Consider the following 27,586-nt stretch of genomic DNA (forward strand, 5'->3'; position numbering starts at 1 on the left):
GAGTGACCTCTGGAGAATTATCTCAATCTCCTAAACTGGTCCTAGCCAGCAGACCAGGATAGTAAGACACCATCATACTCTACCCCACAAGAGCTTCTGTGTTACCTGATGAAAGGAGAGAGCATGTTGCACAACTTATCAACCAGTCTAGTCCATGTTACACTTGGATAAGAGATGTAACATACGGAGGAGGAGATGATAGCTGTGATGGTAAAGTTCTTGCAGGGAAAGGATGCCTAGCCTTCCCTATGAATGTGTTTCAAGATAGTGGCTAGATGTGGATCCAGCGTGGAGTTGTTTTCTGTGGTTTCCAGGCAAGTATAGCAGGGATATGAAAGCATAACCACATAAACAGTTAACGTTCACGATTACATGCAGGCTCCCAGTATGTGCGGGGAGCAGTCTCAAAATCCAGTTCCTGGTGTACAGAGGCAGCAGCACGGGACAGCAGACAGAAGCTGGTACGTGCAGAGAACCGGCTTAAAAGCCAGCTCCTGGCGTGCAACAGTTCCTAGGGAGCTGCCTGCCATCCTGAATTGCTGCCTCTGATACAGAAGCAGCAGCAGGCATGCACCAGTTCACTCAGAGAGTCAGCTTAAAAGTGGGCTCCCTGCGTGCACCAGTTCCTAGGGAGCTGACTGGTGCCCTGCATTTAATCACTGAAATTTTCAGCAGTTACACAGTACTTAATTACACACATTTTAACATCCCTAAACTGCAGTAGTCTCAGTTACCCAAATATTTCAGTGCTGCTCTTCACTCATTACATTTCTAGTCTTTATTCTGGGCTGACAATGGATATTGGTTTTTTTTGTCAAGTATATTTTATATTGCACTCTATGTATTTTGAGTGTTTGAAGATATTATTTCAGCAAGGCAAAGACAGGGCCAGGGAAACACTACATATTGGCTGCAGGTAGGATCCCAGGATTGGGAAAAGATACTTTTGTACACACAGTTAATACAAATGAAATAAAATTCCTCTATTTTATCAGATCTGCTAAAAGAGGGAAATTAAATAGTACTATGGAGCCCTTGAACTCAATGAGGTGTCATTGAGTAGTGGGGCACCGTATTATGAGATGTAGCCAGTCGTTGTCTTGGCTCTATCAGTATAGCTGGTACATTTTATAAAATGCAACATTTTATCTCTGCAAAGATGATACATGGAAAATTGTAAAAAAAACGACAAAGGAATGTACAAGTTTTGCCCAAGATGGAATTGCAAACTGAAATGCCTCCTTGACTTCAGCCCAAGGCATTTCCACTGGTTCTTCATACTTCTCATGCACACAATCTGACTCACTATTTCTTATGCATTCTTCTATCCCAACTTTCATCACTGTGACCTCAATGGAATGGAGATTTGCTAGATATGGAGAAAAAGCTGTAGTTCACCTTGGAACCAGATTCACACAGTTATCATTAGGAAGTTTACAGAGTCAAGAGCTAGATGAAAAAAACATAAGCCTTCTTTGGTGTTGTCTTTCAGGGCAATTTTACTAACCTTAATTTCTTTAGAACAAAATATAACTAAAGGCAAGATTTCATGATTTGACCTAAACTAGGTACATTTATACTGCGCTGAGCTTCAGAGCTCAGAACAACTGACATAGGCAGGTAAGTTTGACTAAAAAAAGTTTGGGTTTGGATGGCACATGGATCTGAAATCATGGGGTTTCAGAGCCCAGACTCCAGTCTGAGCTTGTTTGTCTACATTGCAGCCTGAGCTGCATGAGCCAGGGTTAGCAGACCAGGTGCATGGCAGCTACACCATTGGTCTTAACAGGATGCACCTCTATAAACCGGAACTCTCTGGTCCAGGAACATTCATGGTCTGGCACACAGCCCAACAGGGCTGCTGGCGTAGGGGTAGGTGGTGGGGGAGGGGGGAGGCCCTGCTACGCAGCTAGGCTGGGCTGCTCAAGGAACCAGGAAGCCCACTGCACAACCAGGCTGCAGGTGGGGAAGTCCGGCCATGCAGCTCAGTAGGGCTGTGAATGGCGGTGGAAGGCGGCTGGGAGCCAGGAAGCCTGTCACGCGGTGGAGAGACAGGGCAGGGGGTGGAGCCGGCAGCAGGAAGGCCATAAGTTACCTCCTCTGGTCCAACAAAATCCGTAATTCAGGAACAGTCAGGTCAGAAGGGTGCCAGACCAGGGAGATCCAAACTGCAGTGACAATGTGGACCTGCCCCTGGTGTTTTACAAAAAATGAAAATGAAATCCTAGTGAAAGAAACAGAAAGGAATATGAATTATAGCAAGTAAAATGTAAGGTGAAAATTTGAAATTAAGAGTAATTTGAAAAGCAAGGACTGAAAAGCCTCCTAATTTTATGTCTTTCATACAAATAAACAATGCAATCTTTAAGCCTTTACATCAAGCCTTCAAATACAAGAAATAACTATTCAGAATCTACTTTTTTGGGGGATGAAAGTGTATTGCTAGAAACTGACGTTTCAAGAGGAGATAGTTCTGGAACAAGTTTTAAAGACAGCAGGTTATCAAGACCTGGGTATATACTGAACACTTCTGAATGAACTACGGTGCAGGAAATGGACTTATGTTTTTAAAGGTTTAATACGGTACAGTACTGTATTTGCTTTTTGTGCACATGTGTCTCTGTTGTTGCCTGATTGCATGCTTCTGGTTCCCAATGAGGTGAGTGGTTGATTGGTCAGTTCATAACTTAGTTGTTTGTCTATCAGCCACAATAATACAAATAAAATTCAACCCATTTCTGATGTGTGGACCAAAAAAAGATGCTCAGGCCAGCATCTCTCCTGTTTGGTAAAATACCAAATACATTATCAACACAAATAGTAAATAGTACAAAGTCAGAAAAGGCTGTAATAACAAGAACTCTTAACCAATTCAAAGTATATGCATATTATACACAATTTCTCCAGGAAACCATTTTACAAACCATATCTTTCAAGATTCTTGAGATCAAGTGTATAAATAAAAAAAATGCAAGTATAGGTAAACAAAGTTACAGCTTAGGTGACAGTCAATCAAGTCTTTCTTCATGTATGTATGTCAAAACTATTTACATTAAGTTTTTATGAAGCTCTGCCAAAAGTAAACTGGAAAACAGCATCTCACTGCATTTTATTTCATATATTTGTATTATTTGTCGAGCCCTACTAATACCATCTACTCGCCTGTGGCGAGTAGACTGTAACCCAGAAATTCATAGAATTATCATAGAATTATAGGACTGGAAGGGACCTCGAGAGGTCATCGAGTCCAGCCCCCCGCCCTCAAGGCAGGACCAAGCTCCGTCTACACAATCCCTGACAGATGTCTATCTAACCTGTTCTTAAATATCTCCAGAGAGGGAGATTCCACCACCTCCCTTGGCAATTTATTCCAATATTTGACCACCCTGACAGTTAGGAACAAATTTTCTCCTTCCTCCTTGTGACACCCTTTTAGATATTTGAAAACCGCTATCATGTCCCCCCTTAATCTTCTTTTTTCCAAACTAAACAAGCCCAGTTCATGAAGCCTGGCTTCATAGGTCATGTTCTCTAGACCTTTAATCATTCTTGTCGCTCTTCTCTGCACCCTTTCCAATTTCTCCACATCTTTCTTGAAATGTGGCGCCCAGAACTGGACACAGTACTGCAGCTGAGGCCTAACTAGTGCAGAGTAGAGCAGCAGAATGACTTCACGAGTTTTAATTACAACACACCTGTTGATACAACCTAGAATCATATTTGCTTTTTTTGCAACAGCGTCACACTGTTGACTCATATTCAACTTGTGGTCCACTATGACCCCTAGATGCCTTTCCGCCATGCTCCTTCCTAGACAGTCGCTTCCCATCTTGTATGTATGGAACTGATTGTTCCTTCCTAAGTGGAGCACTTTGCATTTCTCTTTATTAAACCTCATCCTGTTTACCTCTGACCATTTCTCTAACTTGCTACGGTCATTTTGAATTATGTCCCTATCCTCCAAAGAAGTCGCAACCCCACCCAGTTTGGTATCATCTGCAAACTTAATAAGTGTACTCTCTATCCCAATATCTACATCATTGATGAAGATATTGAACAGTACGGGTCCCAAAACAGACCCTTGCGGAACTCCACTTGTTATCACTTTCCAGCAGGATTTAGAATATGTGTTTATATCAGTGGTCACCAACCAGTAGATCATAATCTACCCGTAGATCTTGGAGCCTCTGACTGGTTTGGCCAGGAAGCTATCAAGTGCTGGCACTTGAGTTGCTCCTCTACCCACTGTCATGCTGCTCCTGCCCCCTGGGAACCTCCTACTTGCTGTGCAGGGCGTAGAAGGGAGAACAGGGGGGTGCTGATGTCAGGATGTAACCTCCTTCCCCCACTTCTGTACCCTGTCTCCACAAAGAGAAAAAGGGATAGTGGGAACTTGGCAATGCAAATCTGTCTCTCTCACACTGTGTGTTTGTCACTCTCACAAACATACACTGTCCTTCCCTCTCATCTCCCAACCCTACACATGCATTTGGGGGAGAGGGGGGTTGATTTACTTTTTTTACTGGTTGTAAAGTGTGTTATTTTTGTTTTTTGACTGGTCTGTGCATTGCATAATTTTCATTTCTCTCTCATGCTTAAATTTAATATTTTGAGTAGCGAGTTCTAAAATGCCTAACTGGAGTAATTATCCCTATGGTAATTGCTGCTCCTTGAAGTGGCTAGCATGCCCCTGCAGCCCTTGGGACAGGCAGAGCAGGTGGTCTCCACATGCTGTCCTTGCCTATAGATACTACTTCTGCAGCTTGTATTGATCAGTAATGGGGAACTGCAGCTAGTGGAAGCAGTGGCCAGTACCTGGGAATGAGGGGCAGCATATGGCGCCATGGAGCCACTACTGTACATGCCATCTGCTTTCAGGAGTGGTGCAGGGCCAAGGCAGGAGTAAGTCTGTTTTAACCCCACTGCTCCACCAGCTAGAAGCCATCTCAGTTAAACCATGCCCAGACTAATTCCACATCCTGACCTCCTGTCCCAGCCCTGAACCTCCTCCTACACCCAACCTCCTGCTCCAGATGCGAGCCCCCTATATCCAAACTCCTTCCCAGAGCTTGCATGTAACGCCTCCTGGACCCCAATGTCCCGCCCTGGGGTAAGACCAAAGCCCCTCCCACACTCCAAACTCCTTGGCCCAACACCAGAGCCTGCACCTCAAGCGCCTACCCCATCTGGTGAATGTGAGTGAGGATGGGGGAGACAGGATATGGAGTGAGCAGGATGAGGCCTCAAAGACGGGGCGGGAAGGAAGTGGAGCAATGATATATGAATTTGGGGTAGATCTTATGTTGGAACTGAAAGTTTTATTCTTGTTATATTTGTATTTTAGGTTTAGTAATATAGTAAATGTAGTTAATGATGTAGCAATAATATAGCAATATAAGGTGTATGTTAATACACATTTAATATTTCATTAAATTAAGTCCTTTTAGTTGAATGTCTATTTCTTTATCCTAAAGTTTAGTAAGTTTAGTAAATGGGCCTAAGTAAAAAATAGTTTTTGATATTTTGTCTGTTAATGACACAAGAAGAATGTTGAAGGCTAAGGCCTTAATTGTTTGATTCTTTGCTTTGCCCATTGCAGATATTGATGCTATGCCCTCCCTCAAGAAGTCCTGGTAAAACATTGTTTGTGTGTGAAAGAGGCATGTATGTGTTGAGATAAAGGTGCAAAAGTTATTGCTCAGAACCAGATGGCCAAAGAAGGAGGCGTGAGCGTGGGCAAAAACGAGACGGCCCGGCGTCAAACCATCTATAACCATCGATGCGTACCCCTACTCACAAGATGATCGGATATTGGCGGATTGATGGCCGTACAGCGGAGTCAGCACCCTTGAAAGACGATTGATTACAGGATGAGCTTTGGAAAATCTAACACCAAAGAGATAACATTCCGGTCACAGGCTGACAGAGAGGAATCCATTGATTTCAACGGAGAAAAGGATTATAAAAGCAGGATGCTTTGTTATGGAACTTTGGGTTTGTCTTGCCACCAACTCCAGAAGAGCATCGGACTGACCAACAAAGGCCCTGCTCTCCTTCTGTGTTCGATCTAGCTGACCACTAGATTGATACAGACTCTGGACTGGTAACTATGACATCGTCTGGTAGGGGAGGGGGGGGGGGGGGGGAGGGGGGGGGGAGAGAGAGAGAGAGAGAGATTGAAAAGCATATGCAACTGTTGTATTCTTAATAAGTACAGCGTACTGCCTTTTCCCCTATAAAAGGCCCTTGTGTGCTTGGTTTAAGCAGATAACACTTACATGGCACTTAAATTGAAAAAGTGACCTTGTTATTAAAAAGGCTGGAGACCACTATTTTATATGCAACACTCACCAGCTGCATTTTACAGCAGTATTTACAGAATGAATGAATTTTGAAGTAACAATCAAGGAGAGCAACAGTGTAAGTATCAACACTGCAGTGTGTCCATACTAGCTATGCTGTTTCAATTGCAGTTTCGCACCATAACTACATTTGTGTTGTATGTTACTGTTATAGGTGCTTATTAGGGATGTAAATGAGTAGCTGAGTACTTGAATACCTGATAAGCCTAAGCAAGTACTTGACTACTTGCTCCCTTCCTCCTTCCCCCCCACCCCGACACCTTGCTGCCTCTGCATCAGCGGTAGCAAGGAGGAGGAACAGGAGTTGGTGCTGAAGGGAGCCGGCCTAGAAGCCGGTTTCTCCCCTCCCCGCCCAAGCACTGTCTCCACTGTGCTGCCTGGCCCTTCTCCCCCCTGCTGCTGCCTTTATCAGGAGCAGCCAGGAGCGGGTAGGGGAAGCTGCCACAAAGCAGCCCCTACCTGCAGCAGCCCAAGCTGGCTGTGGAGAGGGGTGCTGGACATGGCATGAGCTGGGATCAAGCTGTCACAGCTTGTACCAGTCCCGGATCACTGTGGTTCTGCATTTTAAATGTAGTCAGAGGTGGGCAGCTCTTACTACATTTAAAATACAGAACCACAGCCTCTTGGAACCAGCACAAGCCCCGCTGGCCCTGTGCTCCCCACAGCGTTTCAAAGCAGCAGTGTCACATGGAGCCCAGGGTCAGCTGGGGACTCAGCTGACCCAGGCTCCATGTGGCGCTGCTGCTTTGTAATGCCACGGGGAGCACAGTGTCAGGTTCCATGAGGCATTTACAAGTGGCAGTGTCACAGGGAGCCAGGGGTCAGCAAGGGAGTCCCCAGATGACCCCAGCATCCACGCGGCGCTGCCACTTTGTAGCACCCTCTCTACCTCCTTCCCACCTTCTGATAGAGGCAGCAAGGGAGCGGGGGGGAAGGAAGCGACTAGTAGACTAGTCTGTCTACTATCTGATAAGCATTTACTTATTCGATAGTTGACTAGTTAGTCACATCCCTATTCTAAGGGCTTAAGTAACTCTGAAAATGAAACAATCCATGCAAACATGACAGTAGCAACACCTAAATATCTTTAAAAATCTTGGCCTAAAAAATGGAACTAAATTACTAGAAGAAAGGTAGAATTTATTTTAAATTGCTTTTGGATGTTTCAAGTTTTTAAAAATGCATTAAGTAGTACTTATATTTTTAAAATTGGAAATACACAAAAAATTCTTGTGCTTAAAAACTCACATGTGCATACACTTCAGACATTTGTGTGAGTACCATAAAGTATTGCATAAAATGGTTTTCTGAACAGAGAGGTTTTCCTTAAGCAAGGCCTGTTAGAAGGCTGCTTAAGAATTCTAGAATATTACTACATCAATCAGTAGTAGAGAGAGCGCGCTGTGTTAGTATGATCTTGCTAAACAAAAGGAAAAACTATACAGCACTTTAAAGACTAACAAGATGGTTTAATAGGTGATGAGCTTTTGTGGGCCAGACCCACTTCCTCAGATCATATTCTGAAAGAGAATAGGCATGACCATATATATATATATATCAATCACTGCTTGAAATGACTAAACTACATTAACCCATTTATTTTCAAGTCTGAAAGATAAGATACGTAATAGTTTAGAATAGTTATTTTAAAGTTATATACTTTTTTCATTCATCCAAAAAATGTGTTTACATTAGTAATGATGCATGCAATACCTGCTCACAGCACTAACAGATTCCATTTATACATAAATTAGTTATCCATTTATAAGCAGCTGATGATCCATAAATGGTTGACCAATTGTTATAGATTGTTACAGCGCCCAATATGTCAAAAGCTACTTATATAGTTTGTAACCATCCATAACACATTTTACTGAGGTGGTTGTAGTACTCTTATGTGCTTATATAAATAATTTCTTACCCTTTATAAATGGAACCTAAATATCAAGTGTGACCACAGATCTTTTTAAATTAACAGACACACACAACATATTGATTACATCCCATCATAATCTAACATTGTGGTAATGTGGCTGAGAGCTGAAGATCATAATTAACTATAACAACAACTTCATAAAGCAGTGATTTGTGTATACCTTCCTACATTACAAAGTAGGGAAAAAAAAAAGATTTACCACAAACTTTAAGTCATGGAGCAAATGCTTACCAATTTCAGCAGGTAGTTGTTTGATTTTGTTCTCTCGTATGCTAAGCATGGTGAGTTTTGACAAGCTTTTGATATCTTTTTCCACAGTAGTTATACGATTAAAGCGTAGATAAAGAGTGGCAAGAGAATTTAGCCTGTACACCACTGAAGGAATTTCTCTAAGTTTGTTATGCCGTAGATCAAGCATGCGCAGTTTCTTCAAGTTATCAAGAGAGTCAGGCAAACTGGTAAGCGAGTTCTCACTTAAAGCCAGTGTCATCAGATTCACAAGACAGCCCACCTCTGCAGGTAGAGACTGCAATTTGTTACTGTATAAATAAAGTTCCGTTAACTGTGTCAGCTCTTTGATAGATGATGGAAGCATGTGTATAGACCTCTTGGACAAGTCCAAACGCATTGAATTCTCTTCTCGGCATTTATTTAGCTCTTTGATAACCTCAGCATTGCTGGATTTTTTGCGAGCGCCTGGGGTTGGATTAGGTCGTTTTATTGTGTTGTCCACTGAAAAAGCTACCCCAGGCTGTGCACTACTGGCGTCCTTCTTTCCATCTTTGGCATCTTTCCCTTTGGTTTTAGGCTCCTTTTCTTTGCTGTCTTTCCCAAACCCTCCAGAGGCCTTAGTCTCCTTATCCCGTTCCTTTGCCAATGGGACTTTTGGATCCTTCTCTTTACAGTCTTTTTCTTTTCCTAAATTACTACTCATGGTGATTCAATGTTTAGCAAGCACCACATGAAATCCACTTTTTTTCTATTAACAAAAAACAATTAATTCACTGCAGAAAGTACAAGGATCCTTAAAACACAAATATGTTGAGTTGAGGGACCAACTTCAGTTGAAGGATACCCAGTTGCTACATAGTGATCCTGAAGAAAATTGTTCCTAATCTTGATATCAAAAAGTTTCACTTTAAGAGATTAGATGGTCCAACACGCTTTATTAGAATCTCTGCAACGCAAGAGAAAAAAAACAAAGTTAATATAAATATAATTTATTTTTTAGGTTAAATATCAAGGAAGTATGTGGACACTTGATCAGGCCTATAACTTCCCATATGTTTCATATAAAAAGCCCAATGCTAACATTTAAATCATATGGCAGTTACTTAGGCATGACTGATATGTAACCTATCACTTAAATCAGACTCTGGTTGGAAAATAGCTAATGTAATGCTATTTTTTAACAAAGATTCCAGACACAATTACAAACTGGTATGTCTCACTTCAGCATCAGGCAAGCTAGTAGAAGCTATCATAAAAACCAGAAATATCAGACACACAGATAAGCAGAGTATGTTTGTAAGGAAACAACACAGCTTTTGGAAAAGAAAATCACGTCTCACCAATCTAATAGAATCAACAACCATCTCTTAAAGTCAACAAGCATGTAGACAAGGGTACTTGGACTAGACAAAAACCATTGAAAAGTGCATCACCAAAGGTTCTTAAACAAAACAAACAGTCATAGCATAAGAGAAAACTCCCTCTTCAGGATCAGTAACTGGTTAAAAGACAGGTGGAAAAAAGGTAGGAACAAATTATTAGATTTCACAATGCAGAAAGGTATATAGTGGGGTCCCTCAAGGATCAGTATTGGGACCAGAATTCATAAATGATCTGGAAAAAGTGGTAAATAAAGTTAGGTGACAGTTGCAGATGAAACAAAGTAACTCAAGATATCTAATGGCAAAGTGGATTGTGAAGAGTTAAAAAGGGATTCCACAAGACTAGATACTGGTCAACAAACTTGCAGATGAAATTCCATGTTGATAAATGCAGAGTAATGCACACTGGAAAATCTAATGTCAGTTAGACATACAAAATTAGCTGTCCCCACTCAAGAAATATCTTGAGGGATCAGGGACAGGTCTCTAAAAACATTTGCTCAATGCACAGTGGCCATCAAAAGAGCTAACAATGTTAGGAACCATTAGAAAAGGGATAGAAAATATCATAATGACACTAAATAAATCCACTTTGAAAACTGAGTGCATTTCTAATTGACTCATCTCAAACAAGAGAGACTAGAAATAAAATAAGCACACAGAAGGGCAACAAATACGACTAGGTGTAGAACAGCTTCAATATGAGGAAAGATTGAAAAGACTGGAATTGTTCATCTTAGAAAAGAGATGACTAAAGGGAGTTAAGATAGAGGTCTATAAAAATAGCGAATGGTGTAGAGTAGGGCTACTCAACATGTGGCCTGTTTGCGGCCCACGGTGAGGTTTGGGTTTACACGGGAATCAACACACAGTCTGCAGGTGGGAGCCAAAAGAAAAAAGTAGTCAATATAATGGTCTTCTGTTAATATGAATTTTAGTAGTTAAATTCCTGGACTGTCATTGCTCATTAAAAGTGCTGTTATATGGGTAGAATTTGGGTAAATATTGCATTTTATTAATATGAGCACAACTGACTTAAACGGGGTCTGCGTATTGTGCAGTCTTGCCTTGCTTGCCTTAATCCTTTGTATTCATGTCCATCAGTGTGAAAGAAACTATTTGCATGTATATGCAATCACACTTAAGTTGCGGTCCTGCGAATGTGTTGTGAGTATCATTGAGGCCTCAGGGGCTTCCAAAGCTGGAGTAGCCCTGGTGTAGAGAAAGTGAATAAGGCAGTGTTATTTAGCCTTTTACATCACACTCCCAAGGATAACCCAATGAAGTTAACAGGCAGCAGATTTAAGACAAACATAAGGAAATACTTCACACAATGCAGTCAGTCTGTGGAAGTTATTACTAAGGATGCACTTCAGGCCAAAAAACATAACTAAGCTCAAAAAAGTGTTTGGTAAGTTCATGATGTATACATAAGTCCATCAATGGCTATTGGCCAAGATGGTCAGGGACACAACTACTTTTCTGGGTGTTCCTAAACCCCTGACAGCCAGAAGCTGGGGATGGATCACCCAATAACTGCCCTGGTCTGTTCACTCCTCTAACACATCTGGTATTAGCCCCAGCATGGACATTTTTATTAACCAGCAATTAAATACAAGATAAAAAGAAAAACTTAAAAAACAACAAATAGTCTTGCAGCACCTAAGGATAGGTCTACACTTGCTCCCTAGTTCAAGCTAGGAATGCAAATGTAGGCGACCGAAATTGCTAATGAAGCGGGGATTTAAATATCCCGCACTTCATTAGCATGAACTCACCAGCGCATTACTCCGCTCAACAGCTGATTCGAACCAGGAAGTGCGTGCTGGGACGTATTAGTTCGAACCAAACCCCTTGGTTCAGACTAACATTACTCCTTTGAACCAAGGGGTTTGGTTTGAACTAGCGCGTCCTGGTGCGCACTTCCTGGTTCGAATTAGCTGTTGAGCAGAGTAACGCACCGGCGAGTTCATGCTAATGAAGCCCGGGATATTTAAATTCCCGCTTCATTAGCGATTTTGGTCACCTACATTTGCATCCCTAGCTCGAGCTAGGGAGCAAGTGTAGATGTACCCTTAAAGTCTAAATTTTTTATTAGTCTCTAACAGGAAAAACTTAAACAAAGAATAGTCTTGCAGCACCTTAGAGTCTAACAAAAAATGTAGATGTCATCATGAGCTTTTGTGGGCACAACCCACTTGTGCCCACAAAAGCTCATGATATTATCTAAATTTTTTGTTGGTCTCTAAGGTGCTGCAAGACTATTCTTTGTTTAAGTTTTTCCTGTTAGAGACTAACACAGCTACACCTCAAACAAGATGAAAAAAGTAAGCTTCAATTTTTAAATGTAATAATGTCCTCATTAAAATCTAGAAGTCATCTGCTCCTGTCAGTGCAAACTAATGGCTAACTGCAGTGTATCCCACTGATCAGTGTGTATTGCATATCTCCCTCTGTACCTAATCCGCTGAATGATCTGTGTTATTCTTCTGATGAAAGTGTTTTGTTATTTTGTTCTATCTGTAGAGACACTGTTGTTTTCAACTCTTCAGGCCCCAAATACAAACTCTGGGGTTAGCCACACTAGACCCATCAAGTTAACTTTTCACATCAATAAATCTCTTCCAATCTATTCAGGTATAATCCTCTCTATTTCTACAATACATGAAACTAAACCTTGGCACCTATTAACAAGTTAGTGGATTTTGAGATGTACATAAGATATTAAAATTAGTTCCATTTCAAACAAAATCAAATCTCAATACATAAATCAACCAAAAAAGTTTTAAAGGGATATAAGCCCTTATCTTTCAAGACAGGCAAACCTGCAATTAAGGTATTAAAGAGGAAACTTCTCTTGACAGTTTATTCCCTAAATTGTCATTTCAGGATATTTTGCATCTTCCTCTAAAGCATCTGGTATTGGCTATAAGATTTGAATGGCCTCTGGTCTGAATTCTATCCAGCAATTTCAGTGTTCCTAAATAAATAGCTTTAATTTGATTCAGTCCTGTGACAATTATCAATCCCATGAATCATCTAGTCATGTCAAAACTCACCACCACCACATTTTGAAGCTGTTTCTCAAATACATATTTGTAAAAGACAATAAAAAGTCAACTGATGAGGACAATATATTTGTATCCTTCGATATTAACCTTTGCTTTTGTAGGCAAAAGGACCATAACATTTGTTCTAGTGTATTTGTTGACGAATACCTTTTTAGCATTCCACAAAAGGGTCTTGTTTGTTTCAACCACAAAAGCTATTTTAATTGTTCTTATCAACACATTAGAAACTGGATTTTCTTTCAGCTATTTACCTTCTGTACTAGTTCATAAAGTGCACAGATAACAGTTATCACAAAATTTAATTTTCACCTTTAAGTAAATCATTGTTAAGTACTAAAGATACTGTACTGAAGTCTTACAGCTAAATATAAACTTATTAATTTTTAAAATACTCATTCACTTACTTACTGTGAACAAGCATACATGCATCACTTTTTGTTTCCAGGAAGCCTCTGATATCAAAATATGATCACTTGCTGCCCACCATTTTCAATCATATCAAGTAGTATCAAAGATGGAAATAAACCTAAAATTATACGTATGAGGGTGGAAGTTGGGGGAGAGAAGGCTACCCTAGTTTTCCCCCCTTTTAATTTACAGATAGTGCTTTCTAATGGCAGAGATGACAACAGAATGCAGGAGATTTAACTTATTGAAACCTGGAAGATTGGTTTAAGGTACACAACTGCAGCTATATAGAATACATAAGCTGGAGTCTGCTTATCTTAAGGTGAGTGTGGCACCATCTTCACTGCAGGTGGCCAATGGGAGTAAACGCTCCTGTCGGCTTCCCTTACTCCTCGCAACTGCAAGGAGAACAGATGCTGGCTGGAGCTGCTTCAGTGTTTGATTAAGCAGTCCATTCGAGACTCACTAAATCGAACCTCAGAATGTCGATCTCTAGTGCAGTGAGTGAAGATGTGACTTTAGTTTACAATGCTTTGGAAAAATTGTCTGAAACATACTAATAATACTTTGTCCTCTGTAAACTGGACTAAATTTACAACAGCCTAACATGATACCACATTAGTTGCACTTCAGTCTATCAAAATGATCCTTTCTATTGATTTTTTTTTTTAAAGAAATAATAATCCAATTTGAACACTTATATAATAGAAAAGGTCTCCAATGTAAGATACCATTGGCATGTGGGCCAAATGGGGTCAATGAATATCAGACAAGTTTTTAATTACAAAGTCTCCTTTAATTACTTTAATTACAAAGGACAAATTTGATTTGTCCTTTTCATATGTGTTCTTTTTTTTAATTGTATCCTTTGGTATATATGGTTGTGACAATTTTCTTCCACTATTTGATCTGAGGAAGTGGGTCTGGTCACCTAATAAACCATCTTGTTAATCTTTAAAGTGCTACATAGTCCTGTTTTTTGTTACAGCTACACCAGACTAACACTACATTTCTATCACTATTCTCAAAGACTCCTATGTAACCTTTAAAGTACCCAATAACCTGCACTCTGTTCTAGCATAGCAATTCCATACATTTTTAACAGTTTTTCAGCACTGTATACTTTGCAATTTTATGTTGCTAGCACAGGGAAGATATTGACAGAATCAACAACATACACAAATCCAGGTGGAGCTCAGTTGCCTATCAGAGTATAAAGTTTCAAGGGGCAGTTACCGTGTCTTCAGTTCAATTAGAATATAAATTTTTTGAAATATAAGTCACAATCCTATCAAATACTATTTCAAAGTTTTGATAAATACGGAAAACTATCAGCTTATTTTTAATACTGCAGGTGCTCTCAGGATCCAGATCCCAGTAAAAGCCACATAGTCCACATTCCCAAAAAAAAAAAAAAAAATTAAAAAATTTTAAAAAAAAAAAAAGCCTTTCAATGTAATCAAATTTAAGACATGGCACATCTTTTTTGGCTAATATGTTATAGGCAGCACAGCAGAGGTGGCTCTCCAAGGTATCCAAAAGAGGGGATAGTTCAGGGATGACATTCCATGTGTAAGAGATGGCCTGACTTGAAGGGTGAATTTTTTAGCAAATATCTGGCAAAAGAGTTGAAATGTTTCCAAATACAATGCTAGAGAAAACTATATCTTGTAGGAAGATGAAGGCCTAAAACATAAGCCAATATAGCACAGGCCTGGTTTGAGGCCTGAGGCCTAGCTAACAATGGATAAAACATGGCTAACATAAAGCAAGGCTTAGCTGTGAGCAAAAGGCAGGCCCTTGCTCACAGAACTTGGTACAAACAGGGCTGAGTGTGCAAAACACTAGTTGGTAATAGGCCCAGGTGCAGAACAATAATTGATACTGGTCATAAGTTGAAATCACATGGTACCACCAGCTCATTAAAAAGACCATGTTACCCACTACTCACAGATACAGACTCAGTTTCAGGAAAGGGTCTAAAATGACAGCATGATGGATAGAGATGATCTAATCAAACTGCGAAGTGCAGGGTGATGGGTGGTATTTAAGTAGCGTCGGAGGGTGGTAACCTGAATGTCAGAGGGTAGCAACCTGACAACATCAGTAGCAAGGTGTTATTTGTTTGTACCTGTATATAAGGTAGTGTCTTGGGGGGGGGGGGGGGAAGGAAGAGTCTTTGTATGACCTGAGAGCAGTAGAAATTTCCCACTAATTGAGTCATTTCATTGTGGCAAGTACATATGCATACTGGTTCAGTAGAGTCTACTGACAACTCTTACCATACTTCACTTAACAATAAACCTGGCCTGGCACCTTCAAACCTTATCTGGTTTATGGTCTTTGGGGGCCCTCTCAGGGTCTGCTGTGGTCACTGGGCCCAGATTGAGCACACATGCAAGCAGCTTTCTGGTTATCATCATCAACAGAGCCAGACGCCAGTGAGGACACTGGGGCAGTAAATCCATCTAACTACATGTCTTGTTAAAACATACTGGTGAGAGTTTCGTTGAACTCCCTAATGACTTCTTGCTTGGGTTCAGGAGCTTAAATCTGGCATGCTTGACTCTGAATGCTTGACTTTGCCTCCTTAATGTTCTTTAAAATAATTTGGATGTAGTAATACAATAGATGAGAACCTAAATTTAAGGCTGCAACAAAATTTGCATTTAGCAGCATTTGTTCCTCCTCTTTCATATTTAAAGGACTGAATTTAGCCATTAAAATATAGTAACATCGTACTTTTTTTCATATAAAGTTGGTCTCAATCTTGCGAAGTGCAAGTAAAGTGCTTAATTTTACATTCATGCATACATAGTTCTAAAGAACCTTAACCTCAATGGGGAACCATTCAGGTCAAAAAGACTACTCACCTGAATAAATTTAGGCATTTAAGTCCCTTTAAAACAGGATATAGGATTAGTAATTTTACAGAAGCAACAATTTTTTCATCTAATTCACATTTTTGAGATCTCCCTAACTAAACAACCAGAATCACCACTGATTTTAAACTGCAAACATTCATATTACATTTCAAGGAGAAGCTATTTTTCAACTTTGAAAACTTGAGCTATGTTTAGCAATATGAAGTTCAAGAGAACTGTCCAGCTACTTCTATTTGTCAGTGCTGCTCAGACTGTTTCTGAAATACTGTGAAAAAGTAGGTGAGGTAAAACTTTCATTGGACCAATTTCTGTTGGTAAATGACACAACCTTTCAATCTTACACAGAGCTCTTCTTTAGGTCCTGATATACTAACAGTTTTTTAAACACTCTATTTAGAGTAGGATTTAGGGAGAAAATAGAGAGATACTCTTACTTGATTGGGGATACCAAGCAAAAGAAGAGTATCGAAAAAGTTAAACAAAAATCTCTCTCATATGTTCTGAATATAACTAAAAGAAAAAGATTTGTGAGATGTTGATATTGGTTATTTGTAACTCAGAATATTGTTTTCCTTATTTTATAAGACCAACATATATTTCCCAGAATTATTTTTAATACAAACTTATCAGTAGAAGTCCAGAAAAAACAAACAATTTAAGTCTTCTAAACTAAGTCATCTTTCCTTAGTTGTCTGAAAACAGAATACCACCATTTAGTTATTATATAGAATTTTTCATCTGCAGAGCATGACATACTTTACAAATGGAGGTCAGTTTCATTATCCCCATTTTACAGATGTGGAAAGTACCTGCCATACATCTTATTTGCTAAAAAAAATTAAAACTTTTGGGGTAATTGGGTAACAAACAAAAAGGAAAATAAACCTGAAGTTCTGTTAATTAAGAGAGCAAACCCATATATGAAAAAATATATGAAATAGTGGTTATTTAAATTAATACATTCCTGAAATGTTTATTTAAAGTAACTACTTTACAGACACAAAAACTTTTCTCCTGTGTCTCATGCATGGAAACTAGGAAGAGTAGTTACTATTGCAATTCTAAGAATAACTAGAAATTAACCACCACAAGCTTTGAAATACTGTATAAGTTTTATGCTTCCTGGTCAGTTACCAAATGGAACATAGGAAATCCAAATAACTGGTAACTTGGAAGGGTCAGAGATACTCCTTATACTTATTGACCTAACATCTAAAAATAGGAAGACATTAAACTTTGTAATAGCACAATGGGCTAACAAAAAGTTACACTTGGAATATTAGTTATCCTAATATTAGTATACAGTTACTATAATTGATGTTGTTTCTAAATTATATGGATAGAGGCTACCACTATTTCCTGGTAGAGACAGAGAACCAAGAACTATTTTAAGACAAAAACTATAGAAAAAAGCTAGAATCAAAGTAATGCCTCTTTCATAGATGCTTGGATTTACCAACAGCAGCCTTAAAGGATTGCTAGCTGCCATCTCTAAGAATAGTCACTTTTTGGTTCCCCTTACACATTCAAAGTTATTGGTTTACGTTTGTGTCTATTTGAGCAGGAAATCTCAGACCCAGCACATTCCAAAATTATATACAGTCACTAAATTACAGTGCATTGAGATGCAAAGAAAGTGTAACTAATTTTCTTGTATAATATACCTAGAAAATTACCTATATAAAAGGACTTGAAAAACAATTAATAGTCCTGTGGAACCTTAGAGACTAACCAAAATATATAGAATTATGAGCTTTCATATGTAAAACCACTTAATCAGAAAGCTATATATTTTGGTTAGTCTCAAAGGTACCACAGGACTACTTGTTTTTAAATTACAAACTAAAGTGGATACTCCTCTGAGAGATTATATAAAAGACAGTTCTTACAAAGGATGAACATTTTACCCATTCAAAGATACCTTACAAAAAGAAACATTTCTCTTTTTCTTTTATAAGTATTAAGTATACCAAAAATGAGTCAGATGCAGCAGTACCAGAAAACAGATCAGAACTACACACAGAACTGGTAAGCAACAATTCCAACCCATTAGAAAAGGAGAAAAATACTTGAAAATCCAATTCTAATGTAGGAAACTCAATTTTACTCAGATATACAGATGAATTTTCTTTCTGAGGGGGAGAAGTGAAGTATATGCTATTTAGTAGTAATTTTACAGCCATCACCCAAACAAGCAGACAACCAAAATCCTTAAAATATACTTTCCTGAAAGTACTTAAACTTTACAAAGGAATAGTAAGGGATGTATCAGAAAATATATTCCATTATACCATAACTTAGCACATATAGGAAAGCAAATACATTTTTTCATATGAGCTGAATGGACTGCAAAGGATCCCCACTTCCCCAATCTCCGCATCCTCCAACATCAGCCACACTACTTGCATTTGAAAATCCAAACCACTTAAGCCAATCAGACTGTTGCAAATGACAAATTTTCTCCCACAATTTACAGGTTCAAGACATCTGACCTATAGCTATTTCACCTATAAAAGGGGTATAACAAACTAGTTACTGTAACCACCTCCAGACCAGTTGGGATGAACTACTGAATCAGTCACAAGGTGGTTACACTAGGACTACAAAAACAAAATCTCACTTTAGAAAGCACATCGACACCATGCCAATTATTGACCATCATATGTATGGCTGGCTACATCAATTATTTTTATCAATATGGTCATCAGGCAGAATATCAGCAGCATTTTTCCCATTCCTGTTCCACAGACTCCCCAAGACCTTACCTCATTTCAACTCCTTCCCGCTCCCCACCCCCTCCGCAAGGGCCCTGCCTGCCTGCGACTCGCTGCTCTCAATCTTCCTACAGCTGCCAAACAATGAGCACTTATCACAGTAGTTTGGGACAGGGTAAGTGTGTCTCTATGCCTGCTACAGCTCCACCAGACACAGTGTTGCATGTTCCCCAGCTACGGCAGATTCAGGTTCATTAACTCTCTGCTGCATTCCTCACTCTGGCTGAGGGCTGCAAACTGTGAACTCTCCCTTTGCCCACTGACAAAGGGAAACAGTCAACAATGTTCCCATATGAATCTGGGGGAAGGGAGGCTTCTCCCCCCCTTCCCAAATAGTGCATGGGAAGCAGGAGGTTCAGGGTCGGGTCAGTTCCAGATGGGGGAAGGTGCACTCCAACCAGCCCCTTTCACCTGCCTGATGATTCTGTGTCTCTTCTGTTTGGTTTTATGAGAAGCAATCCCATTCCAGGCACATCCCATTGTTTTCGCACAAACAAACCCTTATCTTGCTTTAAGTTATGATAAGATGAAGCTGTACACCAAATTTGGTGGTCCTAGCTCTTACCACTTAAGAAGAGTTCTTGAACAAACAGATAGACACACAAACTCTTAAATATATAGCAGACTGCATAAGAAAAACCTAACAAGCAAAAGTTTCAGAGGGGTAGCCATGTTAGTTTAAGTTTTTTCATTTACAGACTAACAGTCTTGCAGCACCTTAGAGACCAACAAAAAAATGTAGATGGTATCATGAGCTCTCGAGGGCACAACCCACACTTCTTCAGGTGAAAGTGGGTTGTGCCCACGAAAGCTCATGATACCATCTACATTTTTTGTTGGTCTCTAAGGTGCTGCAAGACTATTAGTTGTTCTACTAACAAGCAAAATTCATTGCTGCCAAAATGAAGAATGTGTTAGAATGAAAACAATACTAATAGAAAGGCACCAATGTATTGTGTATTAACATACCATATATTCACATCTTTCTACTAATTATTTCAACTAAATACTTGTTTCCATATTTTCACTTCTGTCCTTTCAGGAATATTACGTGGCATACCTAACACACAATGTTTCACTGTTAAAATGCTGTTTTTCATTGGTTTTTTAAAAATATCAATTCTTTTTCTGTGCATTTAGCATTTGACTTCTGAAAGCACCTTGTATGAACACACGGACTGGAAGCTTCTGACCATGTGGTTCTGCAACATGTACATTTTGAATGTGCAATATCATTGTTGCCATGGTAATTTGTAGTGCTATTAGGCAGTGTAATCTTGCATACATTTTGAAATCTGAAAAGTACAAATTGTTATGTGAATTGAATTTGGAGCATGCTAGACAGGTCCTGCATAAAAATATACACCAACCACAACATGGCGTTGATAGTCTCAGTAGAGACCAAGAGCTAAACTAGCATGAGTTATGTCTGTTCAGATTATAGTTGTGGCACATGTAGGAGCATGGGGAACAAAACAGTGTATTGTCACTGCCTGCCTGTACTGTAGCTGTTTTGTGAATTCAGAACTTAAGCATTCAAAGCTATGCCATCTTTCACCACTGCAAAAATTACAAAATCACAGCATTCAATAGGACATCCAATAATTTCTCTTTCAAACTGCTATAGTGAGGCTTGCTTCCTTCTCTCTAAGATAATGGAATCGACATGGCTACTATGCTATAGACAAACATTTTCTGACCAGGTATTGCTTGAGGAAACACTACAGCAATCTTCCACCCAACTGACTCCTCTACCACCTGTCCATTGGTTTCCACCCACATTGATCATTTCCAATCCCTTCTTCAGAAAATTAAAAATACATTTTAGAGTAAATGTGTGTTTCTCAATCTGACCGTGTGATCTACTAAGCATCCTGTTTGTTCCAACCAGAAATACTTCTAGATGCAACAGTTTTGGCCAGTACTACAAAGTTTAAAACTGCATAAATATTTCAGTGTTTGAATTTTCTGTTCATAATTAGCAAATTTCTGGAAATCACAAGAATTTTTTTTCTCAGAAAGAAAGGATTCTAAAGAAAACAGTGTATGCAAAGATGCAAAGAAGAAGTCCTATTAGCTCAAGAGTAAACAAGAAATATTAAGGATATCTGCTAGACAAATGTGACAAAGAACATGTGCTACATGATCATAATACAGCTACACACATCAACCGGCATATCATTAAATGCTTCAAAAACAAATTTTTTTTATTTTTTTTTTACTTTTTACCTTCAGTTTGGGACAGAGAAAAAACACAGATTAAAGAGAAAGGAGGTGATTGTTTAAACACTGACACGATGCTTAAATTCAAATATATGAAGCATGGGCACGTACAATTGATTTCTTTTCCAGTCAGATCTAGCTGTTTTGGAAGAAGCACGCCTGCCAAGTAAAGTCCAGAAATTCCATGTTTATTTAGTAGACTGCTATTACACCCGCCTTCCTCAGAAATAAATATTTACACTTTTTTAATCTAAATTGCTCCCAGGAAATGATGGTTGAACTCAACAGACCACCACTGTCTGTAGAGACAACATAGCCATTACAAGTTTCAGCTGTGTCCAATTATGCATAAGAATCTACTGAAAAATTGAGTACTAAAATATACTAGACATGTCTGTCTTCATAGAACGACTTCCTCTAGAATTGCTCATTTCTAATTCTGTTTAAGACACAAGTGTCTGAAACCTACAATTATTATTCTGAAGGACTGAATCCTTTTCAAATGTTTATCTTGAAAATTTAAACATTTAAGACTGCAAACAATCAAAATATTTAAATCTAGAATATTCTAAATGGAAAAAGGAGTTTCTCCACTGCTGCTGAATTCATGACTGTTATGTAGTCTCACTACAACAGACAACCATTTCATCAGATTTCACAAGCTAAGATGATGCACCTGGATGGGATAAGGAAATCAGAGCTGTAGGAAGTGCCTCTGGAAATTAGGTGGAGATTACTGTACTCTTCCCTTTTAGTTTGTATTTTACCACTGCCCCCAGATGACATGTTAGGAGCACGGTGTTGCTGACAGTGCCTTCATTTGAATGAAAATGAACTGAGGTCCTTACCACTTGTGGCCAGTAGAAATCCCATTTCCCTTTTAGTCAACACCAGCATCCCAGCCAAAACTTAATACAGGATGACACTCCATAATCCGGACTGCCCTAGTCCAACAACACCCTTGGTCCGACATTGTCAGAGTGACCAAACAGGGCCAGGAGCAATGCCAGATGAGGGCAGGTAGAGCATGGAGTCCAGGGCTGCAGCGGTACTGTTGGGGAGAGACCCTGTCGGCAGTGGGACTGCTGGGCAAAGCACAAGCTCCAGGCGCAGGACCACTGGGGAGAGCCCCTGGCAGCAGCAAGGATGCTGGGCGGGACACAGAGCTCCAGGCGTGGACCTGCTAGGAAGAGCCCCTGGAGACAGCAGAGTTGCCGGGCTAAGCGTCGAGTCCTCCCTCCCAAGTGGCAGCAAAACCACAGGGCAAAAGCAGAGCCTGGGGAACAGGGGGTGGGAAACAGAGGTCTCCCCCCATCCACCATGGTGAAAGCAGGACCCCAGGTGGCAGCAGGGCGGCCAGGAGAAAAAGTGGAAACCCCAGTGCATTGACTTCTCCTGGTCCAGCAAACTCCCTGGACTGCGACCAGTCAGATCCGGTGAGTGCCAGACCAAGGAGGTTCAACCTGTACTTAGTTGTAACATACAGAGTCAATTACATTGAACTTACCTAGGTTCTCATTGCTGTTTCAATTGCATATTGTATTATGTGTTTCCTGTCCTTAACAGTGTTACTATGCTCTCTGTTAAACACTTGACACATTTCATACTACTAAACCCATAGACAATTTATAGTTTTGGAAAACTCTGTGGATAAAAAAATGCTATATAAATGTAGGGTTGTCAGGAACTGTGACAAGAAGGTGCAGAATAAAATTATACTTGAGGGCTTCTCCCCCTCCCCCAAGAATCTCCAGATGTTTACCATTAACAGCAAAGCAGATTTTAAAATACTGACAGGCAGTGAAACCCAGTTTAAGGACTATTCAACCAGACACTTGCATATATTAAAGTCAGCAGAAGTAGTAATGTTCTTAAAGTTGTTCAACATTTTTCATTATAAGAAACTTTGCCAAATTAAAACTGCATGGGCTCAAATTAGGGATGTAAGAGACTAGCTGAGTCAATACTCGATAAGTCGCTTCCCCCACGCCTGGCTGCCTTTATCTGGGGCAGAAAGCAGGGGAGCAGCAGCCAGTGCAGAGGGAAGCCGGCTTAAAAGCTGGTTCCCCCAAGCACCATCTTTGGGGGCAACAAAGGTGAAAGAGGCACAGCAGGGAAACCATCAGCTCTTACATTTAAACTGCAGAGCTGCAGCAGAGGTAGCTAGCACGCTCCCTCCCCCTCCCATCGACTATTCAATTAGCTGATTATCTGCATTTGAATACCCTTAGGTGAAATTTTTTGTGCCTGGTTTTTGCCTAAGATTGAATTTGTAGGAGAGAGTGAATATCCAACAAAATGTTTCACCCATTTCTGATGATAAAAATCTGAGGGGAAAAACATTTTGCCCACGTTAAAAAATTTCTTACAACTATTTCATAGAGTTCCTCTAGTTCCCTTCCACTCTTGAAGCAGGTGTCCGAAATTTGGTAGGGATGACCGGAGGGGGGAACGGGGAGGAGGAGTTAGACTTCTGGTGCTAAGGATATGTGCCTTTTCCCATCCATCTGAAAATTCACCAAAATCTGACAGCTATAAAACACTGATGAACTGCAGCTTGCGCCTGCTCAGTAGAGACTTATTGCAGGTATGGCCACTAAAATCTTAGATTTCATCTGAACTGAGCATGTGCCATCCCCTCAACTTTTACAGGACAACCAAAATGTACATGAAGCATCTGTCAAATAGCAATGGAGTATGCTCCATCCAGCACCTGCAGGGGTTGAGCAAAATTCTCTAGGCTCTACCCATTCGTTGGGGGCTGCAGTTGATTGGGCACTGGTAGCACCCTATCAAATTCATGGTCAATTTTGGTAAATTTCATGATCACAGTATTTTTTAAATATTGAATTTCATAGGTTCCAGTATTTTAAATCTTAAATGTCATGGCATTGTAACAAAGCATGAAAATGTATTTAAAGCACACATACAAAGGCCTTAAGTCATCATTTCTCAAAAGTGGGGTCCAGACACAAAAGAGGGAGGGGTACAAGGCTATTGCAGGCGATTTCTGCAGCTGCCCACTGGTCAAGTGTGTAGTGTGCTGTGAAGGCGCAAAATGCTATTTTACCACATGACAGATCTCGTTCCCAGGGAGACTGATATAGAAATATACATCTTTCATGTCGAGGGCCACAAGCCACACCCCCTTGAGGAAGGAAAGGAATGACAGAAGCAAGCATCACTATTCAGAACTTGAGCTCTCCAATAGAAGTATTGAATAAGCATAGATTGAGGACAAAGTGGAGGCCTCTGTCCTTCAGGATGAGAAAAGTATGGGAAACAGAAGTCCCTGTCAATTAAGGGGGCAGGCATTTGTTCAATGGCACCCTTCCTGAGATGTCTGCTGAAGGACAGTGTGATAGACAGAGCTCCCCAGAGCGAGGCTGGGGCACACTGATAAGGTGGGAAGGAGAGAAATTCTATTGTGAATCCATGCCACACAATACCTATCAACCTGTGGTGGTTTTGCTTGCCTCAGTGGTGGGTGAATATAGCAAGATGGCCCACAAAAATGGTATAAGGGGCCTTCAGGCAGTGCAGCAGGTGGGTTGCAGTTTTCAACCATCATGTCAAAACTGAGCCTTCTGCTATTTGCAAGCCATAGCGGTGGAGCTAGCAGTGGCTTACAACTGGGGGGTCTGGGAGTGGAGGCACCAGTGGGACTGTTCCCAGTACCTAGTAGAGATGTAAAATCCCAATGAGTTAGTAGACTGGTTAAACTTTATGTTTAACTGGTTAACTAATTAAATGGAGATGGGCGGGGAGGGACTGCTCCAGCACAGCTGGTCTGGAGTGGCCTGCCCACTGAGAATAAGGATGCTCTGGTTGGGCTAGAGTACTTCTGCCCAGCCTCACCAGTTAGCCTTTCACACCTCTAGTACCTACTGTAAGATGGTTGGCTGGCCAGTTTTGGTGCTTCCAGAACTGCAAATTTTAATTGGCTAATCAAAGACTCGATGCAATTTTGCCTTGACTAGTCAATTAGTCAATAAGGGTGCCTCTGAGCCAGGGCTGTTGCTACACTTCAAAGGCAAAAGCACTGCAAGGAGCAAGGAGCCAGCAGAGGACTCAAGCAGCTCCCAGCTAACCCTGGGCTCCATGCAGTGCTGCCACTTAGAAACACCGCAGGGAGCCCAGGCTAGCTAGCCCTAGTCTACCGTGTTAAAGCCCTCCCTACTTTTCTCTCCCCCCTCCCCGTTCCTGCCTTTTTCTGATAGACGGCAACAGGGATGAGGGGGAGCAACTAGTTAATTAGCGTATCGACTATCCAATAAGCATTTGATTATCAGATAGTCGACTAGTCGTTCACATCCCTAGACTGAAGGGTAGCCCACAGGTCCTTCAATGAATGCAAAGATTTGTCTGTCTTTGTACATAACAGCTTGCCCCTGTAAAAAGAGAGGTCCAGCCCCAGGGCCCAACACATGTAGCTTTGCCATTCATGACCCTGACAAGTGGCATGGAGCACACTGGCATCCTGCGCCCTCATAACCACGACGACAGAACACACATATTTTGGGTCATCTAATTGTCTAACTTTCTGATTTCTCATTCCCTGCCTACTTTGCTGGTTGTGCACATGGAACTGGCACACCAGAACTTGACCACATCCACTCCCCCAGATAAGACAGCAGAACATCTGGACTTCATGGGCTGCAAATGTTACTCATCTACAGCCCTTCAATTCCACATTTGTAACTATTCAGCTCTTCTACTGAAGTATGCTTTCATGGTGCTTATGCACCTTCAGTCCACTCCTTCACTATGCAGATGAGTTAGCCATGCACACTGCACCTTCCTTAAGTCATGTTTTATGAGCTTACCAAACAAACCCTGATTTAAAATATAACGTACATATACACAAAATAGTTTCAGAAGGCCTGAAATCAAAACCAAATTTACCAGAATGCTCAGAACATTCTTCACTAATGATTATTAGCATGTGGTTAATTGACTTTTTACTTTAAAAGTACATTATAAAATTTAAATATGCATTAAAAAACTAATATAAATAGGAGAAAGAAGAGTACAAAGGAAGCATTAGGTGAGAGTTGTATGAGGGCTCCTACTTTATTTCACAGAAACTTTAGCTGGAGACTCAGTGCTATACTTTCATAAGCATTCCAAAAATAGGGCAGAATTTGATACTAGAAATTTAGAACATGGAGTACATTGCTCAAATGCTAAGAGCTCACTGAAGGACTGAGGCCTAAAACTGGTCAGATACTTGGTCCCAACTACTAAGGCGCTCCTTTGTGTGGAAAAGGACAAAAAATGTTGTTGCCCAGAACCATTTTAGTAGCATGCAGGATTGGATACAACATCTAGTACATCACCACAAAAATGTTTAAACACTATGCAGTATTTTTATTTGAAGTTTAGCAATACAAATCAAAATACTCTGAAGACAAAAAATACCTTAGATTAACAAAGTAGTGAGTGTTTTCTGAACGGATCCTGATTAGATGAGTTTGTGCATGTTTAAAATTTTGCAAAATGCTATCACAAACTGAGTATCTTCACAGGAACAAGATGACTTACTTCATAAAAAAAAATACGATCCTTTCTGAGCAGATTCTTCAACATCTGTTAGGATGAGGCATCACTTTTTAAACAAAATAAAATGTTTTCAATGGCATTTTTAATCTTAACAGAAAAGAAAAACATGATTTCTTCTTGCCATAACCAGTTGGACCCTAAAAACTCTTAAAATATTTCAATCATTTTTGTTCTGTTTAAAAAAAGAGCAAAAGGAGCAACTTTTGAATCTTTAACATTTCCTGTAACTTAACCAAGAAAAAAATCAGAAGTGAAAAAAACTACACTGTATAGTTCAGATCAAATGATTCAAGCTCCAGGGCAGCTCAGAGCTACAAGGGAGTTCATACTATTGGTGTTGCTGACATACAAAAACCAAAAGAGAAAATTCTACTGCACATTGATTTGTAATGAATTCACTCGTTCTTACCTTTTTTCTCCTTCATGTTAGACAAAAGGAAGTGTTTTGTTATAAGTGTTCTAAATAATTCAGCAAAAAGTCATCTTATCTGTTCATGTTTATACAATCTATTCAAGAACATTTTAAATTTTTTTGCAATGAAATTACTGAAAGAAAAATGCAACCTTTCTACTATTTCAGCACATATTTTCAATAGTAATTAAGTGGAAGAGATGAGGTAAGATTGACTGATATCCATTCAAACAGCTCATGTATTTTGGTATGTGGGATTACACCACTTATAGAAAATCTATTCCAACACCACACAATTTTTCCATTCAGGACTACATGGCATGCTGCTTCATCAGGAAAT

At 40.0% G+C, this 27,586-nt stretch overlaps 1 protein-coding gene across 3 annotated transcripts in view; it reads right to left on the reverse strand.

The window, feature by feature from the left end:
* Positions 1-27,586, reverse strand: part of SHOC2 (SHOC2 leucine rich repeat scaffold protein) — a 104,539-nt gene that overhangs the window by 54,297 nt on the left and 22,656 nt on the right. For all 3 annotated transcript variants that reach the window (XM_075935478.2, XM_075935479.2, XM_006135001.3), the window contains exon 2: positions 8,530-9,475. In XM_075935478.2, the coding sequence (XP_075791593.1) occupies positions 8,530-9,232 (703 nt within the window). In that variant the 5' untranslated portion in view covers positions 9,233-9,475. The remainder of the gene's footprint in view (positions 1-8,529; positions 9,476-27,586) is intronic.

This window comes from Pelodiscus sinensis, chromosome 8 (assembly GCF_052426305.1).
Source record: "Pelodiscus sinensis isolate ZL-2025 chromosome 8, ASM5242630v1, whole genome shotgun sequence".
Taxonomy (NCBI): Eukaryota; Metazoa; Chordata; order Testudines; family Trionychidae; genus Pelodiscus; species Pelodiscus sinensis.